Source organism: Alternaria novae-zelandiae, assembly GCF_023758075.1.
Source record: "Alternaria novae-zelandiae strain BMP 2774 chromosome Unknown scaffold_1, whole genome shotgun sequence".
NCBI lineage: Eukaryota > Fungi > Ascomycota > Dothideomycetes > Pleosporales > Pleosporaceae > Alternaria > Alternaria novae-zelandiae.
Window position 1 is genome coordinate 1,831,544 of NW_026056961.1, and position 24,712 is coordinate 1,856,255.

General features: G+C 53.0%; 9 protein-coding genes across 9 annotated transcripts; 6 read left to right on the forward strand and 3 right to left on the reverse strand.

The window, feature by feature from the left end:
* Positions 1–541: 541 nt before the first annotated feature.
* On the forward strand, positions 542–2,450 carry J4E88_000581 (uncharacterized protein; the record flags this gene model as incomplete). The annotated part of the gene is made up of 6 exons (XM_049394255.1): positions 542–932; positions 988–1,179; positions 1,227–1,561; positions 1,611–1,744; positions 1,794–2,197; positions 2,257–2,450. 6 exons carry the CDS (start codon positions 542–544, stop codon positions 2,448–2,450), a joined length of 1,650 nt encoding a protein of 549 aa, XP_049260084.1.
* A 1,278-nt stretch (positions 2,451–3,728) lies between these two features.
* Positions 3,729–5,704, forward strand: J4E88_000582 (uncharacterized protein; the record flags this gene model as incomplete). The annotated part of the gene is made up of 4 exons (XM_049394256.1): positions 3,729–3,839; positions 3,906–5,396; positions 5,479–5,598; positions 5,648–5,704. 4 exons carry the CDS (start codon positions 3,729–3,731, stop codon positions 5,702–5,704), a joined length of 1,779 nt encoding a protein of 592 aa, XP_049260085.1.
* A 92-nt stretch (positions 5,705–5,796) lies between these two features.
* J4E88_000583 (uncharacterized protein) lies at positions 5,797–6,519 on the reverse strand (the record flags this gene model as incomplete). Its single annotated transcript, XM_049394257.1, has 1 exon — positions 5,797–6,519. The coding sequence occupies one exon, from the start codon at positions 6,517–6,519 to the stop codon at positions 5,797–5,799; it is 723 nt and encodes a 240-aa protein (XP_049260086.1).
* Positions 6,520–7,420: 901 nt separating this feature from the next.
* J4E88_000584 (uncharacterized protein) lies at positions 7,421–8,680 on the reverse strand (the record flags this gene model as incomplete). The annotated part of the gene is made up of 1 exon (XM_049394258.1): positions 7,421–8,680. One exon carries the CDS (start codon positions 8,678–8,680, stop codon positions 7,421–7,423), a length of 1,260 nt encoding a protein of 419 aa, XP_049260087.1.
* Positions 8,681–10,729: 2,049 nt separating this feature from the next.
* Positions 10,730–13,282, forward strand: J4E88_000585 (uncharacterized protein; the record flags this gene model as incomplete). The annotated part of the gene is made up of 1 exon (XM_049394259.1): positions 10,730–13,282. The coding sequence occupies one exon, from the start codon at positions 10,730–10,732 to the stop codon at positions 13,280–13,282; it is 2,553 nt and encodes an 850-aa protein (XP_049260088.1).
* Positions 13,283–13,809: 527 nt separating this feature from the next.
* Positions 13,810–14,782, forward strand: J4E88_000586 (uncharacterized protein; the record flags this gene model as incomplete). Its single annotated transcript, XM_049394260.1, has 5 exons — positions 13,810–13,834; positions 13,894–13,981; positions 14,030–14,101; positions 14,150–14,183; positions 14,240–14,782. The coding sequence occupies 5 exons, from the start codon at positions 13,810–13,812 to the stop codon at positions 14,780–14,782; spliced, it is 762 nt and encodes a 253-aa protein (XP_049260089.1).
* Positions 14,783–15,215: 433 nt separating this feature from the next.
* Positions 15,216–16,940, forward strand: J4E88_000587 (uncharacterized protein; the record flags this gene model as incomplete). Its single annotated transcript, XM_049394261.1, has 1 exon — positions 15,216–16,940. The coding sequence occupies one exon, from the start codon at positions 15,216–15,218 to the stop codon at positions 16,938–16,940; it is 1,725 nt and encodes a 574-aa protein (XP_049260090.1).
* A 214-nt stretch (positions 16,941–17,154) lies between these two features.
* On the reverse strand, positions 17,155–18,873 carry J4E88_000588 (uncharacterized protein; the record flags this gene model as incomplete). Its single annotated transcript, XM_049394262.1, has 3 exons — positions 17,155–17,216; positions 17,299–18,090; positions 18,189–18,873. The coding sequence occupies 3 exons, from the start codon at positions 18,871–18,873 to the stop codon at positions 17,155–17,157; spliced, it is 1,539 nt and encodes a 512-aa protein (XP_049260091.1).
* Positions 18,874–19,369: 496 nt separating this feature from the next.
* On the forward strand, positions 19,370–21,277 carry J4E88_000589 (uncharacterized protein; the record flags this gene model as incomplete). Its single annotated transcript, XM_049394263.1, has 1 exon — positions 19,370–21,277. One exon carries the CDS (start codon positions 19,370–19,372, stop codon positions 21,275–21,277), a length of 1,908 nt encoding a protein of 635 aa, XP_049260092.1.
* Between the last annotated feature and the right edge of the window lie 3,435 nt (positions 21,278–24,712).

A 24,712-nucleotide genomic window follows, 5' to 3' on the forward strand; every position in this document is an offset into this window, starting at 1 on the left:
ACACTCCTGAATAGTACTCCGGAGTATGTAGACGTATACAAGCACCCACTGAAAGACCATATTGGCCGCTCCAGTCCATGTGCTGTTCAGCTGCGTTATCGTTGCGAGAATCGAGCCCCAGGGTCAACACGCAGACGATGCAGTCACTGGCAAAGAGACGAAAATTTCGAGACGTGGGCTGTACAGGGCATGCTGCAGCTAGCAAGGCTCGCCTGGAGTATCTTGGGCCTATCAGAGGTCGCTCAATGGCGTTGAACCGTTCGGAGTTTAGGTAAATCAAACCCCCTCGAAGGATGCGCGCTACTCCTGCATCTTCATCATGGGGATTTTCGGACCGTGGAGAAGATACCTGCCGTCTTCAAAAATCGCGGAGGTTTACTGGAAACGATCAAGTGGACGAATAGCGCGTGTTGGCTGGGACGCCTATATTCGAAGCCATGCGCCTTGGATTCTGTCTCCGAGCCGAAGCCCTGCCCGTTTCCTCGACATCTTGAATCCCACTGGAGAGCTCTGCTAAACTATCGGAGCTTCCACGATGACGATGGAACTCTTTCGAGATGCCGCTCAGCGCAGCGTGTCGCAAGGTGTCGCAGCTGCTGTTCTGTGTGGCATCGTTTTCCACTTCTCAATTCGACCATTCGAGTTTGAGCTGGTCATGTTCCACTTCATGGCAGCTTTCATTTTGAGCTTCTTCGGGATGTTCTACGTCTTTGGGTTGGGCAAAGCTTTACTCTTTGCGACCAGTTTCAGTACCGGACTGCTCGCCAGCATTGCCATGTACCGAGTATTCTTCCACCGGTGTCGAAAATTCCCAGGGCCGTTCGCAGCAAAAGTCTCCAAGTTCCACGCTGCAAGTCTCGCGGCGAAGGATGTCAAATACTTCAGAGAGCTGGAAAAGATGCACGACCAGTACGGTGACTTCGTGCGCACAGGTGAGCGAACACCCAACTGAGGCTTTGCACGAGCAGATGTTAATAGTCTTCAAAGGTCCCCGAGAGATCAGTGTTCTACGCAAGTCAGCTGTTCCGATTCTTTATGGGCCCAACTCGGAATGTTTGAAGTCAACATGGTACGGCCAAACCGGGAACGACCCAAAGAAATGTTCCATCCACATGACGCGTGACTTCAACGGCCACCGCCTTCGTCGCCGTGCATGGGATCGCGGGTTTTCCATCAAAGGTGTGTATAGGCTCACGAGCTACACGAGTACCTCTAACTTTACAAAGCGCTCAACACCTACGAACCACGCATCAAGGCAAAGGCGGACTTGTTCAAGTCCCAACTGGCAACCAAAGGAGCAACGTCAATGGATGTGTCCACCTGGTCAATGTTCTTCAGCTTCGACGTCATGGGTGAGGTCGGCTTCGGCAAAGACTTTAACAATCTTACGAGCGGTGTCGAGCACCCTGCTATCAAGGGAGTGCATGCCCACATGACCATGCTGGGAATTATGAGCACGGTTCCGTGGCTCTTGAACGTTCTGGGCTCTATTCCTGGAGCGGCGGCGGGCTATTCGGACTTCTTCTCCTTCTGCGCAGGCCAGATTCGCGAAAAGCACAAGGTATGTGTTGTGATCGTACTACCGGTGACAGATAATTAACGAAATATAGACCTGGGACGGCGAGAAGTATCCGCAAGACGTCGTATCCTGGTTACTCAAGGCTGTCAAAGAGAACGACGTCTCCGCCTCGCCAAGCCCAGAAGCCTTGGAGGACGATTCGAGAGTGATGATCATTGCCGGAAGGTAGGCAATTCTGATGTAGCAACCCAAAGACACTACTGACGGGATGTAGTGAAACTACAGCCACCACGCTCGCAGGAGCCCTTTACTACCTCGCCAAATGCCCCGACAAGCAGAAAAGGCTCCAGCAATTCCTCGACCAAGCAATGCCGGACGGATACAGCCAGTGGTCGTACGAAAAGGTCAAGTCGATCTCTTATCTGGATGATTTCCTCAGCGAGACACTGCGACTTCGTCCCGCCCTCTTGACCGGTGGAGCGCGCGAAACACCAGCAAAGGGCATCCAAATCGACGACACGTACATTCCCGGCAACACGAACGTCGTGATTCCAGTCTCGCTCATCCAAAGAGACCCTCGATGGTGGCAGCAGGCTGAAGACTTCGTCCCAGAGCGCTTTGGTGAAAAGAGGCTAGAGATGGAGACTGATCAGGCTCCATACCTGCCTTTCTCTCTGGGTAAGTCCTTCATACGGTCGTCGTTCTAGACTCGCAGTCAGCAGCTAACATTCCCGTAGGCGCATACAGCTGCCCCGGCAAGAACCTGGCCCAAATGAGCTTACGTATCTCGCTTTCGATGATCGCGCAGAATTTCGACGTCTCCTTCGCGCCTGGAGAGAATGGAGAGGCATTTGAGAAGGAGATAATGGACACATTCACCGTAACGCTTCCGGCTCTTCAGCTACGATTCACCCCGCGCAATAGTGCTTGAGTATCGGGTGAAGGGTGCTGTTGAGCATGCATCTTGAACGTGCCTCAAGTTGGGCCTGTGATGGATGAAAGTTTGCGCATATCCGTATTCCAACGATGGGAGTTGGCAGCAAGAGGCTGAGGGTGTGTGGTAGTACCGAATTTAATGGGAGGGATTGTGAATCCTCCAGCTGTCCTACGCAGCTATCCAAACTGGTTTCCTAATCGCTAGTGGGGGTGTTCCATGATGATGGTGCGCACAGACGTCGTACTAGTAGGTCTTTCGCGCAACCCGTTTTCCAAGCGGCCCCGGGGCTTGGTGTTGTCTAGATCTCAAAAGTATTCTGGTAACGCGACGCGCGAAGCATTGGGGAGAGGGCAGAACAACAGCCCGCTCCTCAGCACAAGATGAAATTCGGGGAAAAGGCTCTACAGGCATACAACGTTGTTGGCCCGGTTTTGATGTTCCGTGCGTGCACTTCTTCGGAAAGATCTCGTCATGGTCGACCACGACATTTTGTATCGGAGTAGAATGTTCGCCAAAGCCTATGCTCAAGGAAGCATCGCATCGCTCTGCCAAGTCAGCGTTCATGAGATCACAAGGTACAGATGCGTACATCGTCATCAAGCCTCCAATACTTAAAACAAAAACTCGGCTAAAGTTCCAGCTCAAACGTCCATTAGCGCTCAGGCCCAGAGACCAAAAGACGGCACGGATTCTATAGCGCACGCAGGCGGTACTTAAATTCGGCTCCAAACGGCTGTCTCCAGGGATAGGGGCTCGATACGCACTCACACCCAAGTAATCATAGGGAAGCTTGCCAATTTGGCCTCGGCTCTTCGGGACATCTGAAGCCTCCAAATAAAGTATAATTTGTGGCTTCGAGCTTCGACCACCTGAAAAGCATCTCACGCTCGCTGAGTGTCCGTATAATAGAAGCCAATGTTTCGTAGGCAGACGCAGCCGAGCGAGCAGCCTGGGTTAAAAAGCTTGTCGGGTGATCTTCCGTTCAAAGTAGCTAGGTACCCTTACTCTAGACCTAATTGAGCTCAGCCTTTTATCGTGCCATGCTCTCCAGACCAGGTCTGGGGGTGTTGTAGTTTGCGACTGCTCCAACTTAACGTGGTTTCCAAGATCGCGGAAAAGTCATAGTTTGTGGTTCAGTCCTACATTCGGACCTCACTAGCATTGCCCAGGACTTGGAAGGAGCGAAAGCGCGTATATAGTAAAGATGATCGCCAGGTTTAATATGGTATCATCAGGACACTGCGTCTTCTTGATCTTCCAGCCCCCGTCATCATGCGCACTTCATTTTCACTCGTTACTTTGTTAATTTCTCTGGTCTCTGCTGTACCAGTTGCAGACCACGAGAAGAGACAGAATGCTGAATTCGATTATGTTATTATCGGTGTAAGTTGTGGCTATTCCAGCTTGCGCCAGCCTGTAAAGAATTGGTTGCGCTAACACGTAGTAAAGGGTGGTACCGCGGGCCTTACACTTGCGAATCGGTTGTCTGAAGACAGCACCATGAAGGTCGCTGTCATTGAGGCCGGTGCTCTCTATCAGATCGCGAATCCGCTTTTGTCGTCGACTCCAGCTGGAGATGTTCTGTGGTCGGGCTCCAGCCCATTAGATCAGAACCTTCTCGTGGACTGGAACTTCATTACCGCCCCTCAAGCCGGCGCGAATGGTAGACGAATCAAGTACGCGCGAGGAAAGTGCCTGGGTGGAAGCTCGGCTCGAAACTTCATGATCTACCAGCGGGGCGATCGCGGCTCGTACCAACGCTGGGCAGACGAAGTCGGAGACGACTCGTACACTTTCGACAACCTGATGCCGTATTTCAAGAAGTCCGTCAAGTTTACACCACCCAACACCAAGCTTCGTGCAAGCAATGGCTCGGCCGAATACGTCGCGAGTGCCTTCGATGCCAGCGGCGGGCCTCTGGATGTCTCCTACGCGAACTACGCTGGACCTTTCTCAAGCTACATGGAAGGAGGTATGAACGGCATTGGAATCCAGACTAGGCCTGACTTCAACTCTGGAGAACTCATGGGAGCTCAGTACTGTAGCTCGACGATCACGCCCGGCACCCAGAAGCGCGCGTCGAGCCAAACAACCTTTCTCGAGGCTGCGAAGAGTCGTCCTAACCTCAAAGTGTACACACTGACTCGCGCCGAGAAGATCATCTTCAATAGCGAGAAGCGTGCCACTGGTGTCCAGTTACCCCTTGGAATCGTCCTTACCGCAAAGCGTGAAGTGATCCTTTCGGCCGGTGCTTTCCATTCTCCTCAGCTGCTTATGGTCTCTGGAGTTGGGCCTGCTGCACAGCTCAAGAAGTTCAACATTCCCGTCCTTGCTGACCGCCGGGGTGTTGGTCAGAATATGCAAGATCACATTTTCTTCGGTCCAACCTACCGCTATAAAGTCCAGACGCTCACGAAACTCGCCAATGATCTTCTTTATGTCGGCGCTCAATTTGCATTCGATTATGGCCTGCTCAAGAAGGGTCCCCTCACCAACCCCGTCTGCGACTTCCTAGCCTGGGAAAAGGCTCCTCGAAACCTTGTCTCTTCAGAAGCTGCCGCAGCACTGGACCAGTTCCCTGCTTCCTGGCCCGAGATCGAATACCTCTCTGCACCCGGCTATATTGGTGATTTCTCCAATCTCTTCGCAAGTCAGCCCAAGGACGGCTACCAATACGCGTCCATTCTCGGCGCTCTTGTTGCGCCCCTCTCCCGTGGTTCAGTGACTATCACAAGCTCTAGCACAGCTCAGCTTCCTTCGATCGACCCGGGCTGGTTGACTGACCCCACTGATCAAGCCCTCGCAGTTGCAGCCTACAAGCGCATGCGTCAAGCCTTTGCTACAGACGCCATGAAGGCTGGTCTTGCGGATACGAAAGAATACTTCCCTGGACCTAAGGTGGAGACCGATGAGCAAATCCTCAACACCGTTCGCGACACTGTAAGTCTGCCAAGTCTACCGAACCTGCAGGTACTAACGATAGCAGTTGATGACTGTGTGGCACGCTTCTTGCACGTGCAAGATGGGAAAGATTGACGATCCAGATGCAGTCGTGGATAGCAAGGCGAAGGTTATTGGTGTGACCGGTTTGAGGGTTGTCGATGCTAGTTCATTCGCACTATTGCCTCCCGGGCACCCACAGGTATGTCATCTTATTCCACCTCATTCGTGCATCACTGACTTTCCACCAGAGTACGATATACGCGTTGGCAGAGAAGATTGCCGACGACATCAAGCGTGGCCGGTAGGTCGCGCGCGCAGAAGCCGCACTAGACAGCTCCATCGTGTTAATTGAGAGATTCATACACAAATGCAACATATCGTCGGCTATCATTACTTCTTACTGTGAAGTCACCTTTTCTGCAAGTTCGGGCAAAGTTGCAGCAACAACGTCCATCTTGCCAAACACATCGTCTAATGCCTCCTTTTCCAACACAAGGCAATACGCTGTCTTGAACCCTGCCCTGCCCGCTGCGCTTACATCCCAACCGTGTGCAGCCGCAAACCAAAGATCACCAGCTTTGCTGTCAACACCAATCTTTTCTTTCAGCTTCTCATACGCCTTGAGATCCGGTTTTCCCGCACCAACGTCGTCACACGTCACAATATGCTCGTTGTTGATGTCAATGTTGCCTCTTTCGAAGTAGCCCATAACTCTTGGACGATCTCCACTAGTGAACGCCCAGACTGTCCAGCCAGCCTTCTTCATTATGTCCACACATTCCTTTGCGCCCGGTCGGACTTCACACTTCCTATACTTTTGTATGAAATACTTTACATCTTCCTCGGTCGCTACGCTGCGCGGCTCTGCTACGCCAGCAAAATGCAGGATGCGGAAGAAGATGGATTCGAAGACCTTCGCGAAAGGTACGTAGGAGCCCGAAATCGAGAGGTAGGTGTACTCACGCTCCGCACTTTCTAACCAAGCGAAACCAAGGAGACGTGCGGAGATGTTGTTGGCCTGAAGTTTGGGGCCCAGGCGTTCGTCAATGACGGCATAGAAATGCTCGTGCGACACAAGCGTGCCAACTATATCGAAAACGATGTGCTTCGCTCCGGACATGGTACCAGACTTGGCTGATGCGGATACTTCGATCGTGGTGCTTCGCTGAGATGTCAAGTCTTCGTCGTGATAAGGCTCTACATACATGCAAGCCACGTCAAGCACGCCCCCGCGCCATCAGGGTGTGTTTTGCTCACTGATTACGTCATCGCATAACGTGACTTTCGCCATGCTTGCGATCGCACACATGGCATTTAGCGTAATACGACCAAGACGATGGTGATATCTCATCATTTCTCCATAATGACCACATGTAATTGTGTGACGCCGGGAAGAGCTCCACAGAGATGGGTGCATCGTAGTGGTTGACTCCGTCCCGTGAAATGGAGCTCTCGTCATAGAATATCGGTGCCTTCATCTTTAGTCAAAGAACCGTCACCATACTAATCACTCAACTTCCTCATGCGCCATCATCATCTCATCTGAACCATCATTGTTATCGCATTGTTCGCAGCCCAAGCGGCTATCTCATGTAGCACCAATGCATCCGATTGGTCGACGCACAATCTTTCCCAAATAGGACCGAAACACCGTGCGATATCAAACGTCCGTTAACGGCGATGCAGATCTGGTATGCGACGCGCGAGTGCGTTCATGTGGGGAAGAGGATGGATAGAGATACTGATACGTCATGCTAAAGGAAGAGGCAGACAGGGTCAAAGCCATACCCGCAAATGCGTGTCACCAAAAAGAGCCAAAGACGGTGTGTTGCAAAGGCATAAAGATGGATTCTGTATAGAGAAAGGGAGGGAATAAATGCGCTATGAAAATCATCGCTAAGAGACATTACAAAGAATGCTGTCAAACAACAAACCCCAAAGTACGAGTTCAAAGCCTCAAGTACTCATAACACCCAAACACCAAGGCCATGCATCGTGAATCGTGATAGTCAAGACTTTGCTTACCAAGCAAGGTCGCTCTTCTCGTTGTCGTTGCCGCAAGCAAGACCCTCGCAGAAGTCCTCCATCTCTTTGCTGATGGCCGAGGCACCAGTGGGCTCGAGTTGCTGCTTAGCAGGCCAGATCTTCTGACCGGCCTTCTTCTCCTTCGCGCCGTGCTCCATGACGATCTCGCGACATCGCTTCTGGAAGAAGAGGGGGCCCTTCTCCATGTGTGGGTGCAGCTCACCGTTGACAAAGATGCCAGCCTCGATGTTCTTCTGCGCACGCTCACATAGAACCTTGTCCTCGCCCATGACGCGCTTGTAGGTGTCGCTAATAAGGTTGAAGTCCTCGTCGTTCGAGTGCTTGTTGCGCCAGACCTCGTAGTACATGACTGACTCGGTAGGTGACTTGGGCATGAACTTCTGCATGAAGAGGAAGTGTTTTGTGACGGTGAAGGAGGCGTTGGGGAAGCAGTACGTGGAGCAGATTTCTTGGCCGAGGTCCTTGCGGTCTTGAGGGGTCTTGGGGTCGTGCTGGATGTGGTCGGCCGAGCAGTAGACGTCGTAGCTCTCGAGGTCGATCAAACCTGTTGTGAGATCGGGGTGTGTGCTCTTGCAGTGGTAGCACTCGTTGAAGTTGTCGGCGAGAATCTTCCAGTTGAATGGACCGTCGAGGTTCCAGGTGTGGTCAAACTCGTAGTCGTCAAAGTTGAACTGACCGAAGCGCGCCTGTTCGTCGACGTGGTCGAACTGTGACTCCCATGATACCTCGGGCTCCTTCTTCGCATCCATGTTGATCCAGACAAAGCCGTTGCGGTCGATGCGTGTGTGAATGGGGAAGAGACCGTTCTTGGCCTTCTCGAAGTTCTGGAGCTCTTGGTATCCCGGCGCCTTCGCAAGCTTGCCGTTGAGGCCATACGACCAGCCGTGGTACTTGCAGGAGAAGATCTTGGCATTGCCACCATCCTTCTCGACTACGGGATACGCGCGGTGTCTGCATACGTTGTGGAAAGCGTTGATCTCGCCGGACCGGTCCTTGGAGACGACGATGTCGTAGTTGGCGACGTTGTAGCGAAGGAAGTCGCCAGGGTTGGCGAGTCGCGACTTGTGGGTAAGAATGAGCCACCTTCGGGTGAAGATAGCGCGTCGCTCGAGTTGGTACATCTCTTCAGAGGTATACCAGTTGGCGGGGAGGGCCCGTACGGGCTGGTTCTCTGGTGGAGCCTGGGCGGCGGCTGAGCCGCCAAAGCCAAGGTAGCTCAGGAGTGACCCGACCATTGTGAAGAATGTGTGTTGAAATGTGATGTTATGCTTGTTGTAGGATAGTGGCGTGCTAAAGGTAATTGGAAGCGACCACGATTGTGTGTTGGGAAGGTCTGATAGAGATGATGGACGTCAGGTTGAGGATGTCGCAGGCGTTATTATACCCTCTTCTCGAGGTTCTTAACTCCTCACTCTTATCAAGTAAGACAAACAACTAAGTCCCCATGGGGTTATGGCTTCCATTCGCGCCCGAGGAGCGATAACCAGTGGGACGTGGGAACGTAATTCGGCTGCAGGTGACCGTCAAGCGCCACACAACCTGACTATTTTTGACGTCTCTCCGTTACCGCACGTTCTGCCATCGTGATCATTTCAACATTCTAGAATGCTGTGCTAGAGCTCAACGGCGTCATATGACTGGGCAGCGTCGTATTACCCCAGAGTAGTTTCATTGACTGTGCATACAATGCAGGAGAAAATCATGGTGACTGAACGTATAGACCGTTCTCGTCATTGCCCCTCATGTTGGCACGGACTTGAATGGATCTGATTTCCAAATGCGGACAACGGACGCCAGCCCAAGGCGCGATCAGACTGCGACCACCAAGTTCTGGCGGGACTATTACGGTCGCATTATCCAAGTGCTATCGCGCTCTTATCGAAAATCTTCACTGAAGATGTTGATCGCAGCTGTTATCGTCGAGATATCGAGATAGCGATGCTATCTTGATGAGCTGTCGGGCTTGGATGTAGTACCGCAGCTGATAACGTCTGCTGGACTATAGCCCATGATACTCTGATCGAGGGTATAGAGCGAACGTCGGAGCACACGCACCGTTGAGCGCGTTGTCATTGAGTGCGAATGACGCCACACGAGTCGCGCAACGCATACGACAGCAAAGCGTCACTGGTCTCGATGGAAACGCCCTTGTTCGTGGATGGTTGCCGCAGCAGCTCGCGTGTCACTACCCCTCCTGACGATATGGAGAGTAATCGGGAGGGTTTGGGTGCTTTTGGCAATCGCAGTCGTGAATTTGCCGGCTGGTGCTGACAGCGCAGCAAGGTGTTACGTTGGGCCTGCCCTAACACTGTAGGCGTCTGGGGTAATTTGGCGATATAAGCTGTCGTTTGTCTCGCAGCATCGACTCATCGATGAACGCAACCAGAGACAACTTCAAGGTGAGTCCATTGCGAAGACTGCTCAGGGCGCGACTCAGTGATCGAGGGCATGCGATGTGGGTGACACCACACGGGTCGGCATCATGGTCCAGATGGGTCAGCCTTTCTGCACGTGGTGCTGTGCAGTTGCCGATTAAAAGGGGTTTGTGCTCTGCAGAAGCCCCGTGGGATCGAGGCTGGGTCCGGGAGGGTTGTTGTCGCATGGCTTTTGTTGCCACGCTTTCAAGGCCTAGTGTCTTTCACACCGGCTTTGTGGGTCGCGATGGGTTGGCGCAAGGTTTGATGGCGGAAAGTCACCCTCAATGTTGAAGCAACGCTTATCCTTGTTACAATGATATATTGTAGCGAGCAAGATCGGTGAATCTTTGCGGCACGACAGCCGCATTAGGTTCGATTGACGGGAAAAGCATGCTAAGCTCTCCATACTATGCATACTTACCTGGAATCCAGGTCTGATATCAGACGAGACGAATTTTGAGTTGGAGTAAAGATCGTGAGAAAGACGGGATGGTGTTGCGCACACGCGAGGCGGGGTTGTTGCAGGCTATTGTAGTCCCGAGACGATTCGCCTCCATGCGTCCGCACCATAATCACTAATCCCAAAATGGACATCAGGACCCTACATCCACGACTGGCATCTTCCCCACCAATGTCGTAAGTATCGCATGCGGGGCGGTGGGCTGCTTCCGTGCATCACGCTGCCGTTGGCCACTCCATGGGAATTATTTTGCCAATTGAAGTTTGCGCTGCGCTTAGTTTCGGCTCCTATGATGGCAGAGCGTGGTGAAATGGTCCGTTATCGCGAGTGCAAGCAGCTTTAAGAGGAGTTCGTCCTACAGCCTTGGAAACCATCTGTCCAATTCCATACTTTTCAACTCTTTTGCAATGGCGACCTCCCAGCGCGTTGTCATTATCGGCGCCGGCGTTGTCGGCACTAACCTCGCGGACGAGCTGGTTTCTCGAGGATGGAACAACATCACCGTCGTTGAGCAGGGTCCATTGAGCATGCCCGGTGGCTCAACATCGCATGCGCCCGGTCTAGTCTTCCAGACCAATCCCTCCAAAACGATGACCTTACTCGCGAAGTACACAGTCGAGAAGCTGCAAGCGCTCGAGAAAGACGGACAAAACTGCTTCAACCAATTGGGTGGCTTGGAAGTTGCGACGACTCCAGAACGACTGGAGGAGCTCAAGCGCAAACACGGATATGCGCAATCATGGGGTATCGAGGCAAACTTGATCAGTCCCGATGAATGTCTCGAGAGGTACCCTCTCCTTAACAAGGACATGGTGCTAGGTGGTCTTCACATTCCAAGCGATGGCCTAGCGCTAGCAGCTCGTGCGACACAGATCCTCATCGAAAACACGCGCAACGCCGGCGTCAAGTACCTCGAGCACACCGTCGTTACCGGAATCGAACAAGCGGACGGCCGTGTCACCGGTGTGACGACCAACAACGGTTCTGTACCCGCGGATATAGTTGTATCGTGTGCTGGCTTCTGGGGCGTAGAGATTGGAGCTATGATTGGGCTGAAGGTTCCTCTCCTTCCTCTAGGGCACCAGTACGCGAAGACTACAGCTGTCCCCGGTCTCGAGAACCGCGAAGTCAACAAGAAGATCAACGCCATGAACGCCGAGCTGCCGATCCTACGACACCAGGACCAAGACCTATACTACCGAGAACATGGCGAACAGTTTGGTATTGGGTACTATGGCCACCGTCCGATGCCCGTCAAGGCTTCAGACTTGGGCGTGACACCCAAACATGTCGATGAGAAGCACATGCCTTCTCGTTTGGACTTCACACCCGAAGACTTTGAGCCTGCCTGGAAGGCCACCAAAGAGCTGCTTCCGGTACTGCGCAACACTGAGATCGTAGACGGTTTCAACGGTATCTTCTCTTTCACGCCAGACGGTGGATCCGTCGTTGGACAAGCTCCCAATCTCGACAACTTCTGGGTCGCCGAAGCCGTGTGGGTGACACACTCGGCCGGTGTGGCTCGGGCTGTAGCAGAGACCCTTACAGAGGGCCGTTCAACTATCGACATTGCTGAGTGTGAGTTGACACGATTCGAGGAAGTCCAGCTGAGCCCGGAATACGTCAGCGAAACCTCGCAACAGAACTTCGTTGAAATTTACGACATCATCCATCCTCTCGCGCCGAAAGAGAACCCTCGCAACCTTCGTGTCAGCCCATTCTACGCACGACAACAGGAACAAGGCGCCTTCTTCTTGGAGGTAGGAGGCTGGGAGCGTCCACACTGGTACGAAGCGAACGCAGGCTTGGTCGACACCCTCCCGGAAGAGTGGAAGCCTGTTGATCGGGACGCCTGGTCGTCCAAGTTCTACTCACCGATTGCCGCGGCGGAGGCCTGGAAGACACGGAATGCAGTAGCGTTGTACGACATGACAACCTTCCACAGGTTCGAGGTGTCAGGTCCTGGTGCCGTCCACTTGCTCCAGAGGTTGACGACCAGTGACGTTTCTAAGCAACCCGGCGCCATCACCCATACACTACTCGTCAACGGCCATGGTGGCGTACTGAGCGACATTTTCGTTTCGAGAATCGAGAAGGACCTCTTCCAAGTAGGTGCGAACACAGCGACCGATCTTGCCTACCTCACGCGCGAAGCTCGCCGTCAACACAAGCACACGTCTGGTCAGTGGGCTCAGGTGCGAGACATCACTGGAAGCACATGTTGCCTTGGTCTTTGGGGTCCCCGCGCACGCGACGTCATTCGCACGGTGAGCTCCGATGACTACAGCAACAAAGGCTTGCCGTACATGGGTGTGAAGAAGACAAGCATAGCTGGAGTTCCCGTCACCATGTTCCGAAAGTCGTTCGTCGGAGAGTTTGGTTGGGAGATTCAGACCACACCTGAGTATGGCCAGCGACTTTGGGACATATTGTGGGAGTCCGGCAAGCCCCACGGTCTAGTCGCTGCTGGCCGCGCTGCCTTCAACGGACTGCGAATCGAGAAGGGCATCCGAGCCTCGGGTTCCGACATGACCTCCGAGCACAACCCTTGGGAGGCCGGCGTGACGTACGCGATCCAGATGGACAAGAAGGCGGACTACGTTGGCAAGGCTGCGCTGGAGCAGCTTTCGAGGAAGGCAGCGTCTAAGCGACTTCGATGCTTGACGGTCGACGACGGTCGTTCGGTGGTTCTGGGCAAGGAGCCTGTCTTCGTGGAAGGTCAAAGAGCCGGCTATGTTACCAGCGCCGCTTTCGGCTACACGGTACGCAAGCCTGTCGCGTACGCATGGCTACCCAGCACTGTGAGTGAAGGGAAGACCGTGGAGATTGAGTACTTTGGCAAGAAGATCAAGGCCACCGTGACTCGCGATCCATTGCACGATCCCCAGGAGCAGCGCTTGAGGGGTGAAGGATCACCGGATAAGCCGGAGCTGCAGAAGAGGTTGAAGGCGCTGCTGTAGTTGGGACGTTGTGATGTTGGACGATTGTTACGACTGTACATGAGCATCGAAATGGCGTGGCTGGGTTTGATTTAGGTGTTTGTCAGGCGTATGGGTACCATTAGTTCCATGGTAGATACTGTAGAAAAAGATCTCCTCGTTAAAACGCGTCGTGCCTGATCCCTTGTTGTGATAAAGAAGATGTGCCGCATGCCGCGCCATTTAGGATGCATCGCGTCTTTGAGGCGAACGCGTCCGGCACAGCTCGACGCGTTTGGAAGTGGGCCGCTTCTCACGTGACGGTGTCTTATCGATAACGAGCGATAACGTCATCATCACCTCGGCCTTCACGGAGCTCCATGGCCTCCTCAACTCTCCGCCAATTTCTGTTCGGTGTCTTCCTCATGAGCGTGTTTACTGCAACCGTCAAACGATACTCGCTAGCATCAATCTCTCGCACTTTTACCAAGGTAAGCGCGAGCAATTGCTACCACAATCTCGAATCGGAAGTTGACGCCAAGCAGCCATCGTCTCCATCAGCACGCGCCATGCATATCCAATCAATCCCCATGTGTACGAGCACCCTGATGGAGCATCTCAAGCCATCAGACACACTCTAACTAACTAATCAGGGGAGGGTTCGGGCAACAACTATGCCTACCTAGTCTCAGACGACAAGACTAAAGAAGCCGTTATCATTGACCCTGCCAACCCTCCAGAGTACGTCGGAGACATATGGAAGGAGGTGCCTAGCTGACTCGACTGTAGAGTTCTACCCGTGTTGCGGGAACAGACTACCACCGGAGGTCTCAAGCTGACCAAGATCATAAACACTCACCAGTAGGGCAACCGCGCTACACAATGCGACTTCGCTGACGTATCGGATAGCCATGGAGACCATGCAGGAGGCAACGTGGATACAGTAAGTTTAGGAAGAAGCAAGCAGGATGAAAGTTCATCAGCTAACCGTCCACTCAGATCAAGGCATTCGGCTTGCCTGTAATTGGCGGTCGTGATTGCGACAAGGTCTCCGAAACCCCCGGCCACAACAGTACCTTCAAGATCGGTTCCATCAACGTCAAAGCGCTCCACACACCATGCCATACACAGGACAGCATATGCTTCTACTTCGAAGACGGCAACGATCGCGCCGTTTTTACCGGAGACACACTGTTCATCGGCGGTTGCGGGCGATTCTTCGAAGGTACTCCAGAACAGATGCACAAGGCTCTGAATGAGACCCTAGCGGCTCTTCCAGATGATACAAAGGTCTACCCTGGACATGAGTACACGAAGGGCAATGTCAAGTTTGCCAAGAGTGTGCTGAACAACGATGCCATCAAGAAGCTCGACACATTTTCACAAGAGAACAAGCAGACGCAGGGTAAGTTTACGATTGGGGACGAGAAGAAGCACAACGTCTTCATGCGCGTCGACGATCCCGAACTCCAGAAGGTTACTGGCAAGACTCAGCCAATCGATGTCATGGGAGCGCTGCGAGCCATGAAGGACAAGTCGTAAGACGGAAATACTGCACGAATGATATGACATCAGAGCATTACATTACCTTGACGGAGCTATAGTCCTCTTTTGCACAATACCTCGGTGAATGATACACGTAGCTAATCTTCGCTCGTTCTGGTGAGAAGCTAACAGCACCAGTAGCCAAAGAAGTATAACTGCGGGGAAATCATGTTAACAAAGTGTGCGTGCATGTTCAACCCCGTATCCTGAGGGTTGATGCGGCCATTGATAGGGTGTCTGAAGGTGGACATTCTCGAAGGATGTAATATCTGACTCACAGGCGATGACTGGACTCGCGGTTCGTAACATTTAAGAACATCGTCACGTCCGAAAGCACGAGACAACTTCAAATCATCTTCTTCGGCCATTAACCATACTTTCTTTTCGTCCTACGAACAATCAATTTCTGAGGACATAGACATTTGTCGTCATGGCTGCCAACGACGTCACCACGAAGGCGCTCAAGCAACGTACGAGATCGAACCAGCAGGAGACGCTACCACCGCACAAGTACTACAAGAACCGCTATACGTTAGTACAGAGTCTGCGCCAGAACCCATGTGAGAATGGCATTTACTCTTCCTTCGTCCCCAATCTCCTGGACCTTGGCGCTTTCCGCGCTCGACACGAATCTATCGCGACTAGCCATCAGCTCGAAGACGTAGAGTACACCATACGTGGCCGCATCGTCACTATTCGTAGTGCAGGAGAGCGTCTGCGCTTCTATGAAGTTCAGGTGGGCGAAGACAAGATACAGGTCGTGTGTCAGGTGACTGAACGAGATGACATCGAAGCATACAAGCAGCAACACGAACACCTCGCGAGAGGCGACCAAATCGGTGTGATCGGTCGCCCAGGGCGAACAGCACCACGAAACCGACCCGTAGGCGAGCTCTCGCTCTTCGCGCACAAGGTCATCTTGCTGGCACCCAGCCTGCACATGCTGCCCAAGACGCTCACTGACGCCGAAACGCGACACCGCGACCGACCCCTCGATTTCATTACGAATCGACGCAGTCGCGACATGTTGCGTACCTGGGACGCAATGGAAGCCTATATCACCACGTTCTTGCGCAGCCGCGGATACATCTCAGTCGTAACACCAATCCTCTGCCAGCAAGCCGGCGGTGCAGCAGCCAAGCCCTTCATCACCCACCACAACGATCTCAAGCGAGACATGTACCTCCGGACGGCTACTGAACTCCATCTCAAGCCCTTAGTCGTTGGTGGCATTGATCGCGTGTTCGAAATCGGACGTGTGTTTCGCAATGAAGATATGGATCTGACTCACAATCCTGAGTTTACAAGCTGCGAGTTCTATCAGGCTGATGCTGATTATGAGGTGATGATGCAGTTGACGCAGGAGATGATTTCTGGTTTGGTGAAGAATGTGACTGGGTCTTATGTGACCAGGTTCAAGAGTCAGACTGGTGACGAGTACGAGATCAACTGGGAGGGGCCATGGGAGCGCATCGATATGATTCCAGCTCTTGAAGCTGCCTGTGCTGTCAGCTTTCCTCCTCTATCTGAACTTCACACTGAAGAAAGTCGGCAATTTCTACTCGGCATCTTGAGCGATCGCGACATAGCTTGCTCGCCCCCGCATACGAATGCCCGACTGCTCGACAAGCTCGTCGTCGTCTACATCGAATCGCGCATCACAAACCCCACATACATCATCCACCATCCGAAGCTCATGTCTCCACTAGCAAAGACGCATCGCGCAATCCCTGGCCTCACAGAACGCGCTGAAGCCTTTGTCTGCGGCCAGGAAATCTGCAACCTGTATTCCGAACTCAACGATCCGTTCGAGCAGCGCGAGCGCTTCTTAGAGCAAGCGCGGCAGAAGGCTCAAGGTGACGACGAAGCGCAGGGCATTGATGAGGGATTCATCAAGGCGTTGGAGTATGGGATGCCGCCCACGGCTGGGTGCGGGCCTGGACTTGATCGCATCATGATGTTCTTGACGAACAATTACTCAATCAAGGAAGTTTTGGCGTTTCCCATGATGAGGGAGGAGATGAAGAGGAGTGGAGGTGGGCCTGCGAACACTCAGATTGATCAGGCGGTTGAGAAGGCCGAGCGGGTGAGGGCGCTGAGGGCGCAAATGGCAGCGCTTGAAGCTGAGATCGCGGGCTGTCCATCAAGAGTTTAGAATGAAGCTGTGTGGTTAGGTAGTAAGGTTTAACATTCCCTCCTTTGGGGTCGATTAGATATGGCTGAAAATGCGCAAAATTATTGGCGTAAGATGTTGATTCCTTCGTAATACCACACCTCGTATGCTATCTTACTCGTAGAGATTCCAAGAGTACCGGCACTGTGAATACCTCCGAAATCGCGAATCCCCTGACACCCATCTCAATGAAATCCTACCAGCCCGAAGCTTGACGAACGCCCCTCTTAGTAGGCATCGTCTCCTGCTCTTCAGTTCCTGAAAGTCCAATGTTAGCACTTGCTATAGGACGTACTCTGAATACAAAAAGAAAACGCTGGACAGGATTATATGTTCGTACTCAGTCGGTGGACCACGGGGACCGAGCTTGGTGGCAAGCTGCCGTATTCGGTGATGACCATGTTGATGTACTGCGCTGGCGTGACGTCGTAGAGCACTTGGAGATGATGCAGGTTCTTTGCGTCGTCGATCCATTTCAGAACATCTGTGGTGTCGGCAGGCGCCTCTTCCGATGACGACTTGTCGTCGCTCTTCGAAGCCGTAAATCGTGACTTGAGAGGAAGAAGCTCGCGGCGCTCAGCTTCGGAGAGGATTTCCTCGGCAGGGGCGACTTCATTTCCGACGATGGAGTCCAGCGCTACCTTCTCGGTGAACTTCACTGATTGGCAGAGTACGATAACGGGCAATGAGTGGGAGTAGGCAAGCATGGAAACCAGAGCTGTGCCAACGCGCGAGTAGAGGCGACCGTTCGACATCATCGCGTGGGCACCCAGGAAGACCTTCGTCGCGTCCTTAACAGCATGCGAAGCTCCTGTGATGAGATAGTAGCGTACTGAGATGCCGTGGTTTGCGAGTTTCCGAGCTAGCTGCTTGCCCTCGAATAATGGCTTTGAGTCCACGACGATGACTGAGAAGGGTTTACCAGACTGGTGAGCATGTATGATGGTCTGTTCGACTATCGAAGATGCCGCGTAGATCAGAATGACATCGCCAGCTTGGATCTTGGTAGCTGCCAGGTCACGGATGAGTCGGTCAGCAGCCGTAACACGTTCGCGGATAAATATGTCGATTTCCTCGATGAGGTCTCGCTTCGCCTCATTCTCCGGAGTTGAAGGATCTATCTTGATGATGACTGGAAGATGTCAGCATCTCTTCAGACGTTCTCTAGAAACCACGTTGATCAATCAAGTCATGTCCGCTCTATCAGGTCAATGTGAAACTCCAACTTACTGTCCTTGAGCCATCGGATGGCGTTTCCCATACTGATGCTGAGCGGTCGACAGCTCTTCAGGAATTCGATCTGAGGACCAAGGTGATGGCTGGTCAAATGTCGGGCCAAACTGTTTCCTGGGGGTGTTTGATAGGCCTCGATCACTGTCTTGAACACCAAGAGCATGGCCACCATGCGTGCCGTACTACCACAGATGGCGTAGCTGCTATACTGTAGGCCCAGCGCAAGAACCGCAGGATGTACATCTTTGGACGCGCCGACAAGAGATTGTTGCTTTGGCTGGCTGTAAAGATGACCAAAGAACAGACCAGTCTGTTTTGGTTCTTTCCCCTTCTTCGTCTTTCTCTCTGAGTCTTTCACGACTGGTGCGTTGGCTTGCGATGATTGCCGCCATGGTGGCTGTGGTCTTGACTTGTCGTCTTTTGGTGTCTGCTTCGATTCTTTTTGCTGTTTCTGGCTGTCCTTTGGAGGTCCTTGCTGTTGGTTTGGTGCGCCAGACGCAGCCTTGGCTTGGGCTCGCTTTGCTTGCTTCTCGGCCGCCTTTTGCTTTTTCAACTCCGCTGGTGAGAGCTTTTTGGGCCCGTCTGTGGCATCGCCGTTTGGTGTTGCAGGTGCGCCTTCTTGAGGTGGTACTACTGCCGCAGCGGATGCAGGCGTAGCATCTGCAGCGGGTGTCTCAGACATGGTGGTGCGACTCTTCTGTTCTTGTCGTCCCTTTAGAATTGGAATGTGGCCAGTCAGGTGTGGAACGATCAGGCGTGGTGGGGCAAAATCAAGTGTCGTGACGTGAACTTGGTCCCAAATCCAGTATCTCCAAGCCTGCAGATTTTCTTGGGTCGGTTTTATTAGGTGGAGTAGTGCTGTGCGTGTATGGTCCAGTGTCGCTGGGCAGGCGGAAATTTGATAGAGACGCGTGAATTGAGTCAGAAGTTTGGTCGCCGCTTCTGGTTAGCGCAAAAACGGAAATGTCCCGCAATGATCCCCGCGCTCCCTGCGTCATTGGGCAGGCATCCATCGCGCCTTCTCCAACAGCACAAACATCTTGTTTACTCACACGTCGTCATCGCCACATGGAGCAGGCTCCATTCCATTACTTTAACCTTGAACAGCGACACCACCTTCAAGATACTCCTACTTCATATTCGACCCGCCGAAAAAGGGGTCCAGACGCAACGCCAAAATGGCCGATACCATCAGCTCCATCACGGACCTCCCCCTCGACATCCTCGTACTCGTATTCCCATACCTCGATGCCAAGAGCTTCCTCGCCCTCTGCAGCACGTGCAAAGCCTTCCAGCAACCGTCGATTCGATTAGACCCAGCGTACTGGAGTTATCTCGCTCGAACGACCTTCCGCGTACCGAACCAGCCAGTCGTACAACATGACGGCGACCGCTGGCAGAAGATGTATCGCCGCATGCTCACCCAGAGCCGCGTATACACATGGGGTCATAACTCGCACAACCGCTTGGGGCATGCTTCAGACCCGGAGGACCACGCACATGGTCGGACGCCTCGAATGAGAGGAATGAGAGCTGGGATGATGCGGCCAGGCAGGCGCATGTACAACGCCCATCAAGCCTTCCCGACGGAGATGGACAAGACACGAGAACTAGGAGTCATTGCCGACATGCAATGTGGTGGCTGGTCCACGACTTTGCTCACCTCCAAAGGTACCCTCTACACTGCTGGCGCCCTTGATGGCCAGAGGATACTCATTGCTAGCGGGCCTCTGCAACCACTCCGCTTCCCAGAAGGCTATCCCCCAAATACCTCCGAGGCCCAATACGAAGAGCCGTCTGTCGCCATCCGGCAGTTCTCCTCCGGCCGTGCACACATACTTGGACTCTCCGACAGCGGCCGAATCTGGTCGTGGTACGATGTCAAGAAGCCTGCGCTCCAAGTCAAGTTCGCTACTCTGCAGCTGAACGAACTCTCCTTGAACGACAAGTCGAACGCGACCTCCAACTTCGGACAAGTAAAACAAGTGGTAGCAGGATGGAGCCGCAGCTCGGCCTATGTTCATGGCGTTGGCATTGTCGTCTGGGACCCTGTTGAGCGAGATCATGGCGATGAAGGCACAGACACTATGCTTGTCCTGGAACATGCCGAAGTTCCCAAGACCGGCTACCAGCATGTCAAGGGCAACCGCGATTCAGATGAGCAGAGAGTTCTGCGTCAAGAGGTTGGAGCAGTACTGAACTACGTTATACTGGAGCACTTTGTGCTGTTCAGCACAGATCTGGGTAAGGTCTTCTGTGGCAGATTCGAGGAAAAGAACCGTGTCGAGGATATTGTTGAGCTCCAAACTCTGCGTCACGAGCAGGGAGCTTCTCTTGACGTTCAGGGCTCTTTCCGCAACTTTGCCATCTTCAGGGACAATGAAGTAATCACCGGCGACCAGAACTACCTCGAATCATGTTGGAGCAATCGTCATAGTCCAGGGGATGTGCAGGGACTGAAGAAAATTCCAGCCTTGCAGAACAGTAACGTCATCTCGATTGCTTTCGGTGACTATCACTACCTGGCACTCCACTCGGATGGCAAGATAACTTCATACGGTACCGAGAACTCCGCCTGTGGCGCACTGGGGTTAGGCTCGAACGGTGACAACCTAGTCGGGAACGCACGAGGTATCGTGTATGACCGGTTCAATGGCAACGGACAGCTTGTCCCTCACGCCTACACACGCGGTCGTCAGATCTGGTTCGATGCGAGGAAAAACGAATGGCTCAAGCAAGCGGTTCATGACGAAGCACACGCAGAAGAGAGCCAAGAGCGCAGGGAGATGTTCAGGACCGACCCCAACGTCCAAGGCGAGGTCAGTGAGTGGTTCGAGCAGGAAGGAAGAGCCTGGGATCAGGACCGTGGTGAAGACGGCCTTGGTGCCTATTTTGCTCTTCGGGTGAGTGCTGCAGGATGGCACTCGGGCGCTTTGGTTCTGGTCAACGAAGAGTTGGCCCAGAAGGAGCCTACATACAACCGCGAGGATGTACATTTTCCCAGACTCAAGCTCTCTGATGGCAGAGAGATGCCCGGTCAGAAGGACTTTGACGAGTGGAGAGAGGGCCGGCCCACGCCAACCTAGAAAAAAACTGGACAGCCTGGAGCCTACGTTGACGTTAGGTCACCTACTTTGCAAGGTTTTAGCTTAATGTAGCCTGCAGACCTATTCGATTTTTTTTCTTATGGCTACTTGCCCATTGTGGAAATTTAAGTGTAGCACTTAGTCACGTGCTCACGTGGCGACGGCATCGCCGTGATGAGTAGTCTAGGGCAGCTGGACGTTGCGTAAGATCGACGGGACCATCAACATGCCACTACCATCGATGCATCCCCATCGTTACATTCAGGGGTTTGCGCACGCTTTCGCGCGTTTGATGATGACCCGGTCATGCCAGTGTTCCTGCTTCGCAGCCGCTGGAGTTAATTTCGGATTCGCTAGACGTAGATCTTCTCGCATCAACGGCGTCTCCGAAATCGAGGCAACTGTTCGCGAGAGGCGTGCTCGATCTACGCAAGGATTACAAGATCACTAGAATGTGGATACTGGTGCAGCTGCTGGAAACTTGCATTCGTCAGGACAGTCGAGGCCTGGGGGAGGTAATATTGCACGCGGCCAGTCAAAGCCACCGATCTGTCGATAGAGAATTGGCTTCTGTGTATCAGGTTCAAGCTCATGGATGCAAGTGCGTCTCGGTAGTTCCTGCGCCGTACTTCATACATTCGGTATCTTCCAGGTTCTTTCCACAACCTCCAGCTGAGAGATAGCCAACCTCGCCGTTGTTCGATGCGCGCTCGCTACCGAGAACCTGTTTTCGAGGTTTGCCCAGCTTCTACAATATCGCGTGGTGTTGTGGGGATCGCACGAGGTACTCCAGATCGTGGACATTCCACGAATGGCGGTCGGAGACGCGACGGATTGACTCATGTTCCGACAGCCACATACAACGGTTGAGTTTGGTAAAGATCGAGACGTGTTAACAGCCCACTGCGCCAGCATCGCGTACCAGCCGCCTCTCACGCGATGTGGTTCTTTGGGGTTGAAAAAGGGTACCGCCCCGCAAAAAAGCACATGTGTGGCGGTTGTTTCCCTGCTATCCTGCTTCAACTGCGAGTCTTTGTTTAGCCGCCTCTCTTACATATTGCTTAAGTTGTTTCCCGACGTATCATGAGCGCCTGCCCTTCGGTTGGCGTTCCTGCAGAAGCTGAAACCGATCCGTCACGGGACGCCTTACTCACCCACCACACCTCGCTCTAACGCCCGTAATGGCGCAACTGCATCGTTCCAACTGGCGGCCCCTACATCCGCGCAAAGGTCTCGCCAGACGTGTCAAGCCAGCTCGCCGTTGTTCTTGCGCGCAGGATCAGATCTCGGGTCACCCCTGCCGATTAGGCCAGTGAACCAGTGGCGTTAGCCACAACAAACGCCACCATCGCGAACTCAGCTGAGATACCACCAGCCAAGACACGAGGACACTGGTCGTCCTGCTGAGGCCACGCACCAAACCATGCCTACCCCAGCAGCATCCGTGATGTATGCCTTCCACGGGCGCTATTCGTCACAGCTGAACACGATCAGTCTGTTGCCTTTTGCTTGATTTGCGCATCGTGGGCTTACGCTTCACTTTGCCCACCAGCTTTCGTCACCAGGACTACGCCGCGCTAGCTCGCCGATATCTCGATGTTTCAACCACATCTGGGCGCGCTGATGTCGCCGTCGAAGCATATACGTAGACCAGGATGGCGCGTTCCGCAGAGATTGATGCCCCAGGAACAAACCTGACTCTCACATGCGATATCCTTATTTATACGTCGACCCCGGTGCCAATCCTACAGGAACGAGACAATAACCGTACCCGAGTATTATTAGCTGTCTACTATACAACGGAGGATTCCGATCCTAGTGCTTATGCTAACAGTCATTCCCGTTCTTACTCGAAGTAAGTTGTATGAAAGCGGTTGCTTCCCCGTCTTCTTGACTGACGCAGCGGCTAGTTCATCTAGGACCTGCATCATCCCACGCTTCTCATAGTCTGAGTGGATCCCACCAAGCCTCGCCTGTCTTCCGTCGGCGTCATTTTGTACCTATGCCTCCACTTCTAAACCCAACGAATTCGCTCCGTACAGAAAGGCAGCTCCCGCTCGTCAGTCTACGGCATCTTTTTGAAGTGTTCTTATTATTGGCGCTCTTGTCCACAGCTTTGAGATCGGCTTTCCTTGCACGGAGACGAAGAACGATGACTAGTTCGGGTACGGGTCAAGGTGACTTGCCCATCAACCAAGAAAAGAAGTTGGCCATTCACCAAAGAAAAGATTCGTATCAAGAGGAAGTGCATCTTAAAGGAGAAAATGTAGATACTTTCGGCACTACTTTAAAAAAGAAGTCAAGCACCGAACGACAGAACGATGTCTTTCTTCGTCGGCCATCGCTCGACCGGGAACCGAACCAGTACCTCCATTCGCTCCAACAAGAGACACTCCAGCCAGTACTGTCTCCGATCTATCCCTGGATATCACCGCCGCAGAACCTACCAGGACCATACGACGCGCCCTACTACCCGGTGCCATTACCGACCATTAAGACCGAAGAGTCACTTCACGACAGAACTCAGTCGACTATTATCAAGGCTGAGCCACCCTCGGAAGACGTACCCGAAGAACTATCAACTATCTCATACACCCGCCGCGTCTCGCCAAACAGTATTCCAGACCAACAGTCACTCCTCGAGGGTACAGTCACGGTCTCTACCAAAGGCTGGCGACGCACTCAATGGACCGTCACCGCAGGTTGAGCCTCCTCTGCCACCTCTTCACCGCATGATCAAACCAAGCTAGGAGAATGTCGGAAAGAAAGTGCGATCGCACGCTCGCACAACATGCCTTCTTCCGTACAGCGACACCTTACCTCCCACGACAACGCACACTGCCTGGACACAAGCCACCATCGCTCGATCGTGGTCGCATGACCTCAGCAGAAGTGGATACTGAGGCTCAATGTTAAAGTGCTGAAGCGGACCAGTTTGAGCATGGAGTGTTGTGGCTTGCGTAGTTTCCACGCTTACTAGCTGAGGAAAGTGGAGTGAAAGTGGGGCGGGTAGACGAAACTTGTCGACACGATGTATTGTTACTGTTTGTGAGGCTTAAGCCACAGCCGGCATGGGTATATCCGGCTGCGTATCATGTTTTTCTTGCTTTTGTTGGTTCCGTGGTGGGTATTTGTTATGTTGGTATTTTGAGTTGAAGGGCTCGGGGGATGTACCCGATCTTCTTCATGTTTCGGTGTACTTTAGCATTTGTTTTGTAATCCAGACAACCGTAATTTCCTGGACTTTCTTCGAGTAATCGATCTGAATCAAGCTGCAACCTACGCTCCAAGTATGAATCGGTACTGCTTCTACTTCACATGCCGAGCGCATACCGAAGTCCCCGAGCGCCTAGACGACGCATTATTAGTTCCCGCTACCCAAACTTAGTAGCCGTACTTTCGTATCGGAAGTCCCTGGGGATCGAATGACGTGAT